General features: G+C 37.7%; 3 protein-coding genes across 4 annotated transcripts; 1 reads left to right on the plus strand and 2 right to left on the minus strand.

Moving 5' to 3' along the window:
• Window positions 1-78: 78 nt before the first annotated feature.
• On the plus strand, window positions 79-2,526 carry LOC140766809 (pentatricopeptide repeat-containing protein At5g08305). Its single transcript, XM_073106464.1, has 2 exons — window positions 79-1,839; window positions 1,925-2,526. Exon 1 carries the CDS (start codon window positions 96-98, stop codon window positions 1,719-1,721), a length of 1,626 nt encoding a protein of 541 aa, XP_072962565.1. The 5' UTR covers window positions 79-95; the 3' UTR covers window positions 1,722-1,839; window positions 1,925-2,526.
• A 140-nt stretch (window positions 2,527-2,666) lies between these two features.
• LOC140766810 (thioredoxin-like protein YLS8) lies at window positions 2,667-7,450 on the minus strand. Of its 2 annotated transcripts, none has more exons than XM_073106466.1 (2): window positions 7,264-7,450; window positions 2,667-3,113 (listed from the first exon to the last, which is right to left on the minus strand). In XM_073106466.1, exons 1-2 carry the CDS (start codon window positions 7,381-7,383, stop codon window positions 2,805-2,807), a joined length of 429 nt encoding a protein of 142 aa, XP_072962567.1. In that variant the 5' UTR covers window positions 7,384-7,450; the 3' UTR covers window positions 2,667-2,804. The 2 variants fall into 2 exon arrangements, with proteins under 2 accessions (XP_072962567.1, XP_072962566.1); XM_073106465.1 differs by lacking the exon at window positions 7,264-7,450 and adding an exon at window positions 4,862-5,066.
• Window positions 7,451-8,379: 929 nt separating this feature from the next.
• LOC140767343 (serine carboxypeptidase-like 34) lies at window positions 8,380-12,354 on the minus strand. Its single transcript, XM_073107207.1, has 10 exons — window positions 12,072-12,354; window positions 10,970-11,077; window positions 10,425-10,520; window positions 10,221-10,313; window positions 10,053-10,141; window positions 9,631-9,924; window positions 9,400-9,536; window positions 9,196-9,285; window positions 8,799-8,904; window positions 8,380-8,704 (listed from the first exon to the last, which is right to left on the minus strand). Exons 1-10 carry the CDS (start codon window positions 12,352-12,354, stop codon window positions 8,555-8,557), a joined length of 1,446 nt encoding a protein of 481 aa, XP_072963308.1. The 3' UTR covers window positions 8,380-8,554.
• Between the last annotated feature and the right edge of the window lie 373 nt (window positions 12,355-12,727).

Below are 12,727 nucleotides of genomic sequence, written 5' to 3' on the forward strand. Positions count from 1 at the left end.
AAGTCCAATTTCGCCGTATCAATATCAATCCATTTAAATCTCCCCCCGCGTATTATATTTTGAGGTCCATGGGGGAGCTCTATCCCGCCAAATTAATGCTCCTGCCATCCTTCACAAGGCCCTTTCTCCATCAACACCACCACCACTTCTTAGTCTCCCTCCTCAACCAATGCAAATCCATGGCCCAACTGAAGCAAATCCACGCCCAACTAACCACCCACGGCGTCTCCAACGACAATTTCCTCATCTCCAAGCTCCTCCTCTTCTCCGCGGTCTCTGACTCCGGCGATATCGGCTACTCTCTCCAAGTCTTCGACTCTCTCCCGTTCCCAAACACCTTCATCTACAACACCCTCATCCGGGGCTTCTCCAGATCCAAGAACCCTAACCCTTCTTTCGCTCTCTACAACCAGATGCTTCGTTCCGAGGTCCCTTCTGATCACCTCACCTACCCGTTTCTTGCCAAGTCCTGCGCGAGGCTCGCGCTGCTCAGGCTCGGGCTTTCTGTCCATTGCCATGTCGCGAAGAACGGGCACGAGCTGGATCGCTTTGTCCAGAGCTCTTTGATTCACATGTATGCATCGTGCGGTGATGTGGGGCTTGCGCGTAGAGTGTTTGATGGAATTTCCGGTCCAAATTTGGCCTCGTGGAATGCGTTGGTTGATGGGTATGCCAAATGCGGTAATTTGGTTGCAGCTCGGGATTTGTTCGACCGAATGCCGGAAAGGGATGTCGTGTCTTGGAGTGCAATGATTGATGGCTATGTTAAAGGCGGGGAATACAGGGAAGCCCTTGCGATGTCTGAGATGATGGGAGGTGTAGATCTCGGACCGAGAGCGAATGAGGTCACAATGGTGAGTGTGCTGTGTGCTTGCGCACATTTAGGGGCTCTTGATAAGGGTAGGAGGATCCATCAGTACCTGAAGGAGAACGGCTTTCGCATGAGCCTTGCACTTTCCACTTCCTTGATCGATATGTATGCCAAATGTGGAGCGATTCATGAGGCCCTTGGAGTATTTCATGCAGTTCCAGTGGAGAAGACTGATGTCTTGATATGGAATGCAGTGATTGGGGGTCTTGCAATGCATGGGATGGGCAAAGAGTCGGTTGAGATGTTTAGAAGAATGCGAAATGTGGGTGTCATCCCAGATGAGATTACGTACTTGGGTCTGCTGAGTGCTTGTGTTCATGGTGGTTTGGTAGATGAGGCATGGAACTTCTTTCGATCACTTGAGGCACAAGGGATGACTCCTCATGTTGAGCATTATGCTTGCTTGGTCGATGTTCTTGGTCGAGCAGGTCGCATAGAGGAGGCATACAATCTTGTTGACAGTATGCCAGTGCAGCCAAGTGCTTCTGTTATAGGTGCTCTTGTTAGCAGTTGTCATGCGCATGGTTGGGTGCATCTAGGAGAGGTCCTTGGGAAGCGGCTTGTGGAATTGGAGCCACATCACGATGGAAGGTATATTGGCCTGTCTAATATTTATGCTGTTGCTCGAAGATGGGATGATGCGAAGACAATGAGAGAAGCCATGGAGAAGAGAGGTGTGAAGAAGGTTCCAGGATGTAGTGAGATTGATGTTGATGGAATAATTTGTAGGTTCATTGCTCATGACAAGGCTCATCCCCAGTCCACCGAAATTTATTCCATGTTAATTCTTATAACATTGCAGATGAAAATGGAAGATGATAGCATAATTCAAGAAGCATCAGCCATATAATGAGAAGAAGATGGTATGCACATATGCACAGAACTGATCAAATTGTCAGCTGGCTTCTGATTGGGTTACTAATATTTGTGCTGAAGAGCTCTTATAGCCGCAGAGTCCTGAGTATGAGGTATTATCATGACATCTAGTGTAATTTGTATGTTGAGCTATATGAGAAAATGCTCAGTTCTGACTTTTCAAGCACTCTGTTTCAGAATTACTGCTCGGAAAATATAGAAAGAAAGTGCATTTCATGCTTCTGAGAAGGACTCACAGTATGAAGACTAGGCGACTAGCCAAAGGGCATTCTAAAACGTCCTAATGGAAGTTGACCTTCAAAGGCCAGACTTCTTGGATTCAAAATTAGCAACTTGTCAGCAAGCAATTTTTAGAAGAGTCATTCATTTGAGCTACTCTGGCATCAACAGCTATTCTAAAATGTCTGATCTTATGTTGAAAGATCATCTGCATAAAGGAATACATGCAAAGCATTTCATAGCCATGAAGGTCCTCGGTGCACCAAGATTTGTATAAAGTGATTTCTTTATTTTGCGAACAACCACAACTAGCTTAAGCAAATGTGTAAATCCGTGGTGATTTGAGTTGCTTCAAACTGTTGGGTGCGAGATGATAGTGTGGTCATACATAGATATAGCATAAGCAAAGGGGATTCGAGGCCTGAATCATCTGTATCCTAGTTTCTTCTGATACCTTCTATCAGTTGGAAGATAATGGGGGATGCTTATACAACTATGATAAGGTGCCTTTGTGTCATATAAAGCTGCAACTTCATTATTTTTCTGTTAGTTTGCTTCATGCACCGCAGCTACATAGAATATATGTCACAAAAGGAATGTACGGGGCATCTGCTTAAATGATCATAAATTATCGAGGAAATCAACAAGCTAGGATCAGCACACAATACCATCATGTACCACATTTGTACTTGTACTTAGGTTAACCCATGCAACAAGCAGTTCAATATCATTGAGATAACTTGAAACCACGTTTCCAGGGATTCAGAGCTTACAGAAAGAGAGTCAGGTGCTTCTTAATCCAGTATAATAGGCCACAACTTAAATTAAAAGTATCAGTTTAGTAGCGATATTTGGTAGAGTAATCCTTGGGGGCTATAACCAGACCACGACCTTTCCTGGCCCCCCTGTAGACGGTCTCCACAATGTCAACAAATTCCTGCTTATCTTTCATTGCCCAGTTGATCTTGTTGTTGTTCCCAGTGCCAAGATCAATCATGATGTGCTTGTTACGAAAGAAGAACATCACTGTTGATGGATCGTACAGCTCGTACATGGTATTGAAATCAGGAACCTCGGTAATATCAACAAGGTATATCACCGCAAAATTCTTTATAGTCTCTGCTACAGATGCTAGCACCTCATCCATCTGCACAAACTTGGAAGTTAAGATCCATCATAACACAATAAGGAAAATGTGAAAGATAAAATTCCAAGATTGCGGATATTATACCAAAAATGAAAACATTCTGAATAGGGGAGGATTCACTTAAAATTCGTGCTCCTACAGGCAAAATATGTTAATCCAAGCTTGCCAATGAGAAATCGTTGCAGAAAGACTAATTGGTTGCAATTCAAAGTCAAACACCATCAATCAACTGATGGACTACATGCGAGGCATGGAAAGAATTAAAGGGGGAGGATAGTAACTTCTGAGTAGGGTATTTGCTCAAATTCTAAGACACCATTTACCAAAACTAATAAACAATTCACTCCCACTTGGTTATCTTTCATTTTTAAGGCCTTTAATAAATCCAACAACTGTAAACACCACAACTGAGAAAATAGGGAGTAATCTTCAGTAGGTCCTTTAAGATTTTCTATGGACTGGAAGAGCATAAAACCCTCTCAGTAAAAAAAATGCTCAGCAAAAGTTTCAGAAAATAAAATCATTCCCATCATTACAAGTACTTGTAATGGGGCATTCAAGAAGACTGAGAGAGGTTAGAAACTGAAGCTTATAGCATCGGATTGCATCACGATGCATGCCTTTTACTGTACATAAAGTACTCTGAGGATCATAATACAAGATTTATACAGAAAGCATGTGTTATTAAAATTGAAGCAAAAACAGGGACAGAAAGAAAAAGACTTCCTGAAGAAACACATACACAGCATAAAACTGATGATAGATGACAATCAACCACACAAATTACAATATAAACAAAATTTACACCAAAGACGAAATCAGTACATATAGAAGGCAAGCCATATTTCCAAGGTAGTGAGCTTGCTCTATTATGTCTAAGGGCACTAACCTCCAGATTGCTATAAAGAATTTACCCATTTACAACCATCATGTTGCAAGTTACAAACATGGAGTAACTCAGAATCAGAGAAAGAATCACCTAAACATGCATTAAATACTTACTACATTCACTTAAACACTTCAGATGGATACTTACCAATTGCTTACAAGTCGATCACAATTCTGGAATTGACAGTCACATGTTGCAACAAGTCCTCAAGGTTTGAACAAAATCCCCAAATTGCAATAAATATCATCCCATGATAAACCTAGCAACTAATTACAAGGTTGGTGAAAATTTTACCATCCATCATCGTTCCTGGGTTTCACCTTCGTCCTTAAAAGAGACAGGAAATTGCAAAGCACGCATATAACGTCTACAAAAAAGAAGGGAAGCAAACTTTGTATATACTTTTTAGTATCCTCCATAGCTTTCACAATGGAATATCTGTCCTATATCCTGCTCCTAACATACTCAAATCGTATGATTCACAAGTCCAAGATGAACTTTTTTACGCCAAACTGCACAATTCCGCATTTAACCAAACATTCAAATGAAAGAAATCATCTAAAAATAAGCTTATAAAATAATTGTGTCCATCTTGCGTGTCCTATTTTTTTCTCCTTTTCATAACCAATCTTAAGGTCGTACGATTCTACTAAAAACAAGGCATCAAGAAACTTAAATTCGCATAAAGCCCCAAGTACCAAATAATCCTTTAATCAATCCAGACACAAACAAGAGAAGAAATCCTAATCGGAAAAAACCCTCGCGATTGAGCTACAAGAAAAGAAAAGAAAGAGAGATCCAAGGAACAAATCGACGAATTGAATCAAGTGAGAGAAGGGGAGAGGTCTAGGGTTTAGACCTGCATGCAAGTCTCGTCCCAGTCGTGGCCGAATCGGATGACGACGAGGCGCTCCTCCTCCGCCAGGATCGCCTGGTCCACCGCCCATCCTGAGTGGAGATGAGGAAGAAGGTAAGACATCCTCGATAACTTCGCCGACAACCACCCCTCTCTCTCTCTCTCTCGTTATGTGGCAAATATAGAGGAATAATGCTCCGGAAAGGGGAGAATAAGGGCATAAAAGTCCCTCTTGTGGACGATAGAGAGAATAGTGGATTCTAGAATAAAGAGAGATATATTAAAAAAACACCTTATATTTTATGTTTATTATACTTGACACCCCACAAATATAGGGCGCTGCTAAATGTAAATTTCTTTAGTTTTTTTTATCAAGTTTTTATTGACACCCTATGGATAAGTGTATTTTTGCTTTGAATATGGGGAGCTAAATGCAAATTTCTGTAAGTTACTAAATTTTTTCAAGTGTTAAATGTGAAGTTTTATTCACATAATATTGCAGAAATACAGGTGCTAACTGCAAATGTATATAGGTTTGGTGAAGTTTTCATTTAACACGTATTTCTATTTGAATCTTCGGTTAATAATATTGTAGAAATACTGGGTGCTAAATGTAAATGTCTACGGATTTGGTGAAGTTTTTATGTAACACCCCATATATGTGAATTTTTGCTTCAAGGGATATTAAAAAAATACAGGGTATTAAATGTAAGCCTCAACAATTGATGAGAGTTTTCACTTAACACCCCATATCTACGTCAATTTTTGCTTCAAATGATATTAAAGAAATACAAGGTCCTAAAAATAAATGCCTACAGATTCGGTGAAATTTTCACTTAACACCCAATATTTATGTGAATTTTAACTACAGATAATATACATAAATACAGGTTTCTAAATGCAAATGTCTGTATTAACACCCTATGTTTATGTGAATTTTGATCAAATGATACTGCATAAATATAGGGAGCTAAATGTAAGTTAATAATATTGTAGAAATACTGGACGCTAAATGTAAATGTCTACATATCTGATGATGTTTTCATTTAACACCCCATATATGTGAATTTTTTCTTCAAGGGATTTTAAAAAATGCAGGGTGCTAAATGTAAATGCCTCCCAAATTGATGAAAATTTTCACGTAACACCCCATATTTACGTCAATTTTTGGTTCAAATGATATTAAAGAAATACAAGGCCCTAAATATAAATGCCAACAGATTCGGTGAAATTTTCACTTACCCAATATTTATGTGAAATTTAACTACAGATAATATTACATAAATATAGGGTTCTAGATGTAAATGCCTATATTTTTAAACATTTTTATATTTAACACCCAATGTTTATGTGAATTTTGATCGAATAATACCGCATAAATGCAGCGACCAAATATGTAAGTTTCTTGATTGTCTCCCTAAGGTTTTCATTTAACACCCTATTGATAAGTGTATTTTTTCATTGAACAGTATCGCATGTTACAGGTGCTACATGTAAGTTTCTTAAATTCGGTGAAGTTTTAATTTAAAACCCTATATTTATGCGAATTTCCGACTCGTATAATATTGCATATTAGATGTAAAATGCAGGGTGCTGAATATAAAATCATTAGCTTTCGGTGAAGTTTTATCCAACACCCTACGGATAAGTGCATTTTCATTTGGATGCTTAATGCATATTTCTTAATTCTGGTTATGTTTCCATTTAAGGCCCTATAGATATGTAAAACTCGTGTCCAATAATATTGCATAAATACAAGGTCCTAACTGCATAATTCCTTTAATTCTTTATGAAGTCCTTATCTAAGTGAACTTTCGGTTCAACTTAAGTGCGAATTTCTTCTAGGTTTCAAGGAAAGCCCCAAATTGCGCTAAATATCATCCCGTAATAAACCTAGCAACTAATTACAAGGTTTTACCGTCCATCATCTTTCCTGGGTTTCACCTTCGTCCTTAAAACAGACAGGAAATGCAAAACACGCATACTAAGAAAAAGAAGAAGCAAACTTTGTATATATTTTCTAGAATCCTTCGTAGCTTTCATCACAATGGAATATATGACATACCTTTGCTCCAACATACTCAAATCGGATGATTCACAAACCAAACAAGCAAATGAAAGAAATCGTCTAAAAGTATGCTTATAAAATGGATGTGCCTACTCCATTTCATAAACAATCTGAAGGCCGTACGATTCTACTGAAAATAAGGCATCAAGAAACTTAAATTCGCATAAAGCCGCAAGTACCAAATAATCCTTTAATCAATCTAGACACGGACAAGAGAAGAAACCCTAATCGGAAAGAACCCTCGCAATTGGAAAAGAAAAGAAAAGAAAGAGAGATCAAAGCAACAAATCGACGAATTGAATCAAGCGAGAGAAGGGGAGAGGTCGAGGGTTTGGACCTGCATACAAGTCTCGTCCCAGTCGTGGCCGAATCGGATGACGACGAGGCGCTCCTCCTCCGCTAGGATCGCCTGGTCCACCGCCCATCCCGAGTGGAGATGAGGAAGAAGGTACGACATCCTCGATCACTCTCTCTCTCTCTCTCTCTCTCTCTCTCTCTCTCTCTCTCTCTCTCTCTCTCGTTATGTGGCAAATAGAGGAATAATACTCTGGAAAAGGGAGAATAAAGGCATAAAGGCTAAAGCCCCTCTTGTGGACTGTGGAGGATAAAGTAAATAGTGTATTATTTTCTTTTCTTTTCTATAGAATAATGGATTCTAGAATACGGAGAGATTTATATTACATAAACACCTTATAATTTATGTTTATTATAATTCACACCCTACTTTTTTGGACCTAATTCGGAGTTTTTGACCCAAGTAACCGTCTCAAACTCTTTTTTTACAAGTTAGTCCCGTCGGCAACTTATATTAAAAATCGGTGTTTCAATCATAGTTCTGCAACTTTGTCTCTTATTTAAGCTTCATGGTGAATTAGAGACCCAGTAAAAATACTTAGGAGATTTATAATTAGTCAAAATCTACCTAATCCGATCTCTACTCCTCTGTTTGACTTCACCTGACATTATCTAATTTAACGACATAAATAATTTTAAATATACTTATGTGTTTTTAATTTAATGGGATGCTATTTCAAATTTTGTAATTCAAAAAAGTGATTTGATGTTTGTGATCATCTCTAACGTTGACTGAACTTTATAAAATGACTTACTTGATTACTTTTTGATTATAATTAACTCATTCTATTTATACAAAGATAAATAAATTGATATATATATATATTAATTTGGGACTCTTTCCTAACAATCAGCCACTCTAAAAGTTAAACTTATTTGAGCTTTTATGTTCGAACACCATAGAAATAAAAGGGAGTTGGGTGTCTTACTGTGAGATAGTCATTTGATCCACATATGTTGGTCAGAAGAATGTTCAATCTTTTAGTTCCAAGAAGTGTTCTTCCTTTTCCACTAGATCGTCATGAACTTAGACTTCAACTTTAATATGGTTCACACATCCAAGATTAACTCCTACGATCAAAATATTATATAGGTTGGGAAAAGCAGGGCTTGTAAAGGAATAAGCAAAACTTCAACTCTTAATTTATTCTTCATATTAATAAGTAGGCTAGAACTCTTCAAATTGAGATCCTTGCTTGCTATAATGTTCTTACTGTATGAATTAATCTTTCGCCAATGTGAGTGGACATCAAACGTGATATGAAGCCAAGTACTTAGAAAGCAGAAGAAGGCAATTGTTTGTTAGCTAGAAAGTGCTTGACAAGTTGCTGTGCTTGTCGAGGAGCAAACTGGGGGACTTCATGCCCAGCACCACGGATGGTAACAAATGTTAGTCCATCAAATATAATTGTCCATCCACCAACCTTCATTACCATAAGGAAAACATCATGTTAAATGTTCATCCAGAGGTGTTGATATAGTAAACATAGTAGACAGTAGTAGGATTTGTATATGTACCTGCTTGTGGTCATACCATGGCTTCCACTCCTGAACTGTTTTCAGGCCAAGCTTGTTTAATGAGTATCTTGTTGATGTCACTGGAATTCTTCCATCGGTGTCGCCGCTGTTTTAGGGCGAAAGGAATTGCGATCTTGGTTAGCCGCATACCATGCTATCAATGTTGCAAGTTTGCTCTTGTTCTGTTATTTTTAGATATTTTTCTTGCACTTTGTTATTGGAGAATAATCTCTGAAGAAGTTTTTGGTCAATAGTCACTATTTCTTCTATACTCCCTACCCATACTATGACTTATAATTGGAGAATATCTCAAGTTCTCAACCTTGGATAGATATCCTCAAAAGTTTAGTATCATTTAATGATACATAAATCAGAATAAGTTTCTTGGAAATTTTACCTGTAAACCCACACTCTGAGGCCTCCATTAATGAGTTTTCGAATAATAGGGAGTACAGAGAATGGTGCTTCATTCCATTTTATCACATCACTGCATACATTAAGAAGGTATAGAAAATGTAATTAGCCACCATACTTGGCATTCTCGGAAATTTGATGATTAATTTCGGTAATTTTGTTATGAGGTAAAAATAACCAGTTGCACCTGCAGTGGCTCCAACTGTATCCAATCTTTGTAAAATTAGCATGAAGTGCTTCTTGGACATCTTGCCTGTTAAGATACACCTCAGTGTAATCCGAAACACAAGGATCATAACCTGCCGGTTTCTGATGCCAACCTTTCTGCATCAATTAACAGATATATACTTCAAAGACCAGCACCAAGTAGAAGATATAGATGCCAAGAGGTGATATGAGAGATAAGAGAGATCCTTACAAATTTGGAGAAGAGCTTAGGAGCAGCACCCTCTATCCAAAAGGGCCTTCTTTTGGATGCAGTGGATGTGTTTTTGATACAATCAGGAGTGTACAAGCTATACATGTCAATGATATCATAGACAGCAAAGTATTCATCCAATGCATTGTAGCAGGCATCAGTGACTTCTCCTTCAGTGAAGTTGCAGTTCTTCTGTACATTGTGGTACACCTGATCAGATATTACGGCATGGTCCCAAGCATATTCTATCATTCCAGTCTGATCGGTATCATCATCCATCAATGCGTTCCCTATCTGGTTAACCATTGAGGCTATTAGCTAAAGACAATAATTTTGAAATATTTGTAGAAGATAGTTAAGATGAAGCACAACAACAAGTGACAATGAATTATTTCAGCTGAAAGTTTGTTGAAGACTATTACCATGAAACCCTTGAGATTTATGTAATTCTCCTTGGCAACTTGCTTGTTTGCATCAAATATTTTCTCAGACAGTTGTGGAGCATAATGCCCTATGCAGTAGCAAAAGGTTAATGAGATTGCTTCAAATTTGGATACTAAGCATCAGCTCAGCTGAAACAAACTCTTTACCTGCATAGCTTTCTCCAGTAATGTAGAAGTCATGGGACTTAAACTGCGGAAATCTCTTAAACCAGTTTATAAGAAATGCGTAGGAATCTTCGGCTTTAAATGATAAAAGTAATACAAAAGATACTTAGCATCAGTGTGCTGAACCTTGAGTAGCTAAGATAAATGAAAGTTGGATCTTTGAAATTGCCGTACTCCATGACTTACCGGTTATTGTATCGCCAAGTTGAAGCAAATCAGAGCTTGTATTTGTGTATGAGAACCCTACGCCAACAGGTGACTCCAGAAATAGCAAATTAGCCTCTGCAATTGTGAGGAGAAACATAAGGTACCTGTTATTCAAAATTTCTTTCATTTATCATTGATTAGTGTTCAGTTCACTCTTATACTATAGGTAAGATTCTGGTTCTTCACAGAATATGAATGATACTTTTGTGCTAAACCAGTCTCTCCAGGATTGTTTTAATCTCTTTGTCAATCCAGCACAAACTTATTGTGGTCCAAAACAAAATCTTAAACAGGATCCTATTGGCAAGATTTGGTTTTTTTTTCCTAATATGAGTTCAGATCTGTGAACCCATTTTAATTATCTCAAACGAATAGGTGAAGGTATGCAAGTCTATTTGATGAAGAAATCCAATGGAATTATGCTGCAGTTTGACTGTTAATGCTTCATAACTACTCTTCCTTTTGTTTTATTCTTTTGATGTGAAGAAGTAAACTAAAAGTTATAATATGATCAGTAGTCTTGCCATTGTTCCAGGAATGGTTATTAAATTTGAGTTCCGGAACACCCTTTTGAATCAAAAAAGGCCCAAGCTCCTCTGCCTCTCCAAATCCTATAGATGAGCAGCCAGGTCCTGAAATGAAATTATGATCATGTTAGATAAAATCTTACATATTCTTTTCACCCCCAAAAAGGAAGAAGCCAATAAAAGTCAACTACTTGACAAATAAAACTTTATAGATATTCTTCTGTACCTGCATATAGAATGTTATTAAATGAAATCCAATCAATCTCTTTTAAATTTAAGGATTTACTAGGATCAACCAATAGAGCACAGAGCTCAAGAGAGTTGAGTGAGAGAAGTCAACAGTCCAAATAGAAGCTTTGCTTGGCACTTACCCAAGGGCATTGTAGATCACATATATAAAAGAATGTGAAACTAGTAGAAGCATAAACTGACCAAGTCAGGCGTTCCCTTAAAAAGAGTACTAGTTGATGGAAAATATTAAGGCAATCCATCCTTCTCAAAGAGGGACATATATTAATTAATAAAGGGCCCCATGAACCATAATGTATCCAATACTAGTCATGATCAACTCCACCTCATCAAGTGTCAAGAAACCACATTATGTGTCATGAACACCAAGGGGTCTATCTTTTCTAGCTCTAATTACTCTGTATTTGACTAGTTATTTTGTTCAATTAAATATAATATATAGTTCTGCCTCCGATGATATGATAAATAAAAGGATGTGTGGCTTCTCTTGACTACCTTCTTAATTCATCAACTACTCGAAAAACTTAAATATGTACATCATGGAAGAAGAATTCTTAAGTAGAATGCAACCTTAGAGCTGTCATCATGGTGTCATCTAGCTTCTGCACGTAAAGAAGATTAAAAGATAGCTTCTTTCTCGAATAGTTATCATACACTCTTTTCTAGCTTGCAACCCATCATATATTGCTTCTAAATAATGTATTTTTCATCAAAAGTATTCTTTTACATGCAAACCAACTTCTATCCCCATAGAAGACAGTAACTCAAAATCTTTCAGCAAAAAGAATAAGAAAAATCATGCAGTTACCCTTTTTCTGAATCATTTCAATGGTGTTATATAATAATTTACCTCCATTTAGCCATAGGACAAGAGGTTTCTTCTTGACATCATGGGTGGCCTCCAAGAACCAGTAGAAGAGAGCCCTCCCATGGCTCTCATTGACCGTTACGTACCCCGAGAATTGCCGGAAGTTGACAAGCGGCTGACCGGGTAATCGGACCACGCGGTCCGCCTCTTGTTGCTTTGGGACCTCGAGATCTAACTCAGTTGCTAAAATGGAAGAGATGTTAATGGTGAACAAGAGGAGAGCAAGGAGGAGAGAAGAGAAGGTGGGAGATGAGAAAGAGCCCATTTGGTCAGTTGTAAGTGGTTGTACGATAGTTAAGACTTAAAAAGGCTTTGTAAGGTATTATATCGAAGGGATTTCTGCATATTACACCCAATATTTTATATTTATTATAATTCACATCTCTTCTTTGAGAATTTTATAATTTGATCTTTTATTTTTTTCTCTCTAATTCTTATTTAACATCCCTAAATTAATTTAGACAGTACTAAAAAAATATCATATTATAATATATAAAATAATTTATAAATATATAAATTATTCATGTCTTCTCCATGCTCCTTTTTCTCTTCCCCCCTCCAAAAAAAAAAAGAAGAGGAGTAGGAGAGCAAAGAGGGTACGACGAGTAAAATTGGTGGCATGGGAGAAGGGGCCACGA

This window comes from Typha angustifolia, chromosome 9 (genome assembly GCF_048772165.1).
Source record: "Typha angustifolia cultivar Huaian chromosome 9, ASM4877216v1, whole genome shotgun sequence".
In the NCBI taxonomy this organism is placed as follows: domain Eukaryota; kingdom Viridiplantae; phylum Streptophyta; class Magnoliopsida; order Poales; family Typhaceae; genus Typha; species Typha angustifolia.

What these genes read in the sequence shown, in the direction of transcription:
- LOC140767343 (XM_073107207.1), bottom strand. Translation starts at nt 12,354, where the DNA reads ATGGGCTCTTTCTCATCTCCCACCTTCTCTTCTCTCCTCCTTGCTCTC. An exon ending in CTAAGCTCTTCTCCAAATTT is followed by an intron (nt 9,537 to 9,630) that starts GTAAGGATCTCT and finishes TAATTGATGCAG; the next exon opens with AAAGGTTGGCATCAGAAACC. An exon ending in TACAGTTGGAGCCACTGCAG is followed by an intron (nt 9,286 to 9,399) that starts GTGCAACTGGTT and finishes TAATGTATGCAG; the next exon opens with TGATGTGATAAAATGGAATG.
- LOC140766810 (XM_073106466.1), bottom strand. Translation starts at nt 7,383, where the DNA reads ATGTCGTACCTTCTTCCTCATCTCCACTCGGGATGGGCGGTGGACCAG. An exon ending in GGGACGAGACTTGTATGCAG is followed by an intron (nt 3,114 to 7,263) that starts GTCCAAACCCTC and finishes AAGTTTGTGCAG; the next exon opens with ATGGATGAGGTGCTAGCATC.
- LOC140766809 (XM_073106464.1), top strand. Translation starts at nt 96, where the DNA reads ATGCTCCTGCCATCCTTCACAAGGCCCTTTCTCCATCAACACCACCAC.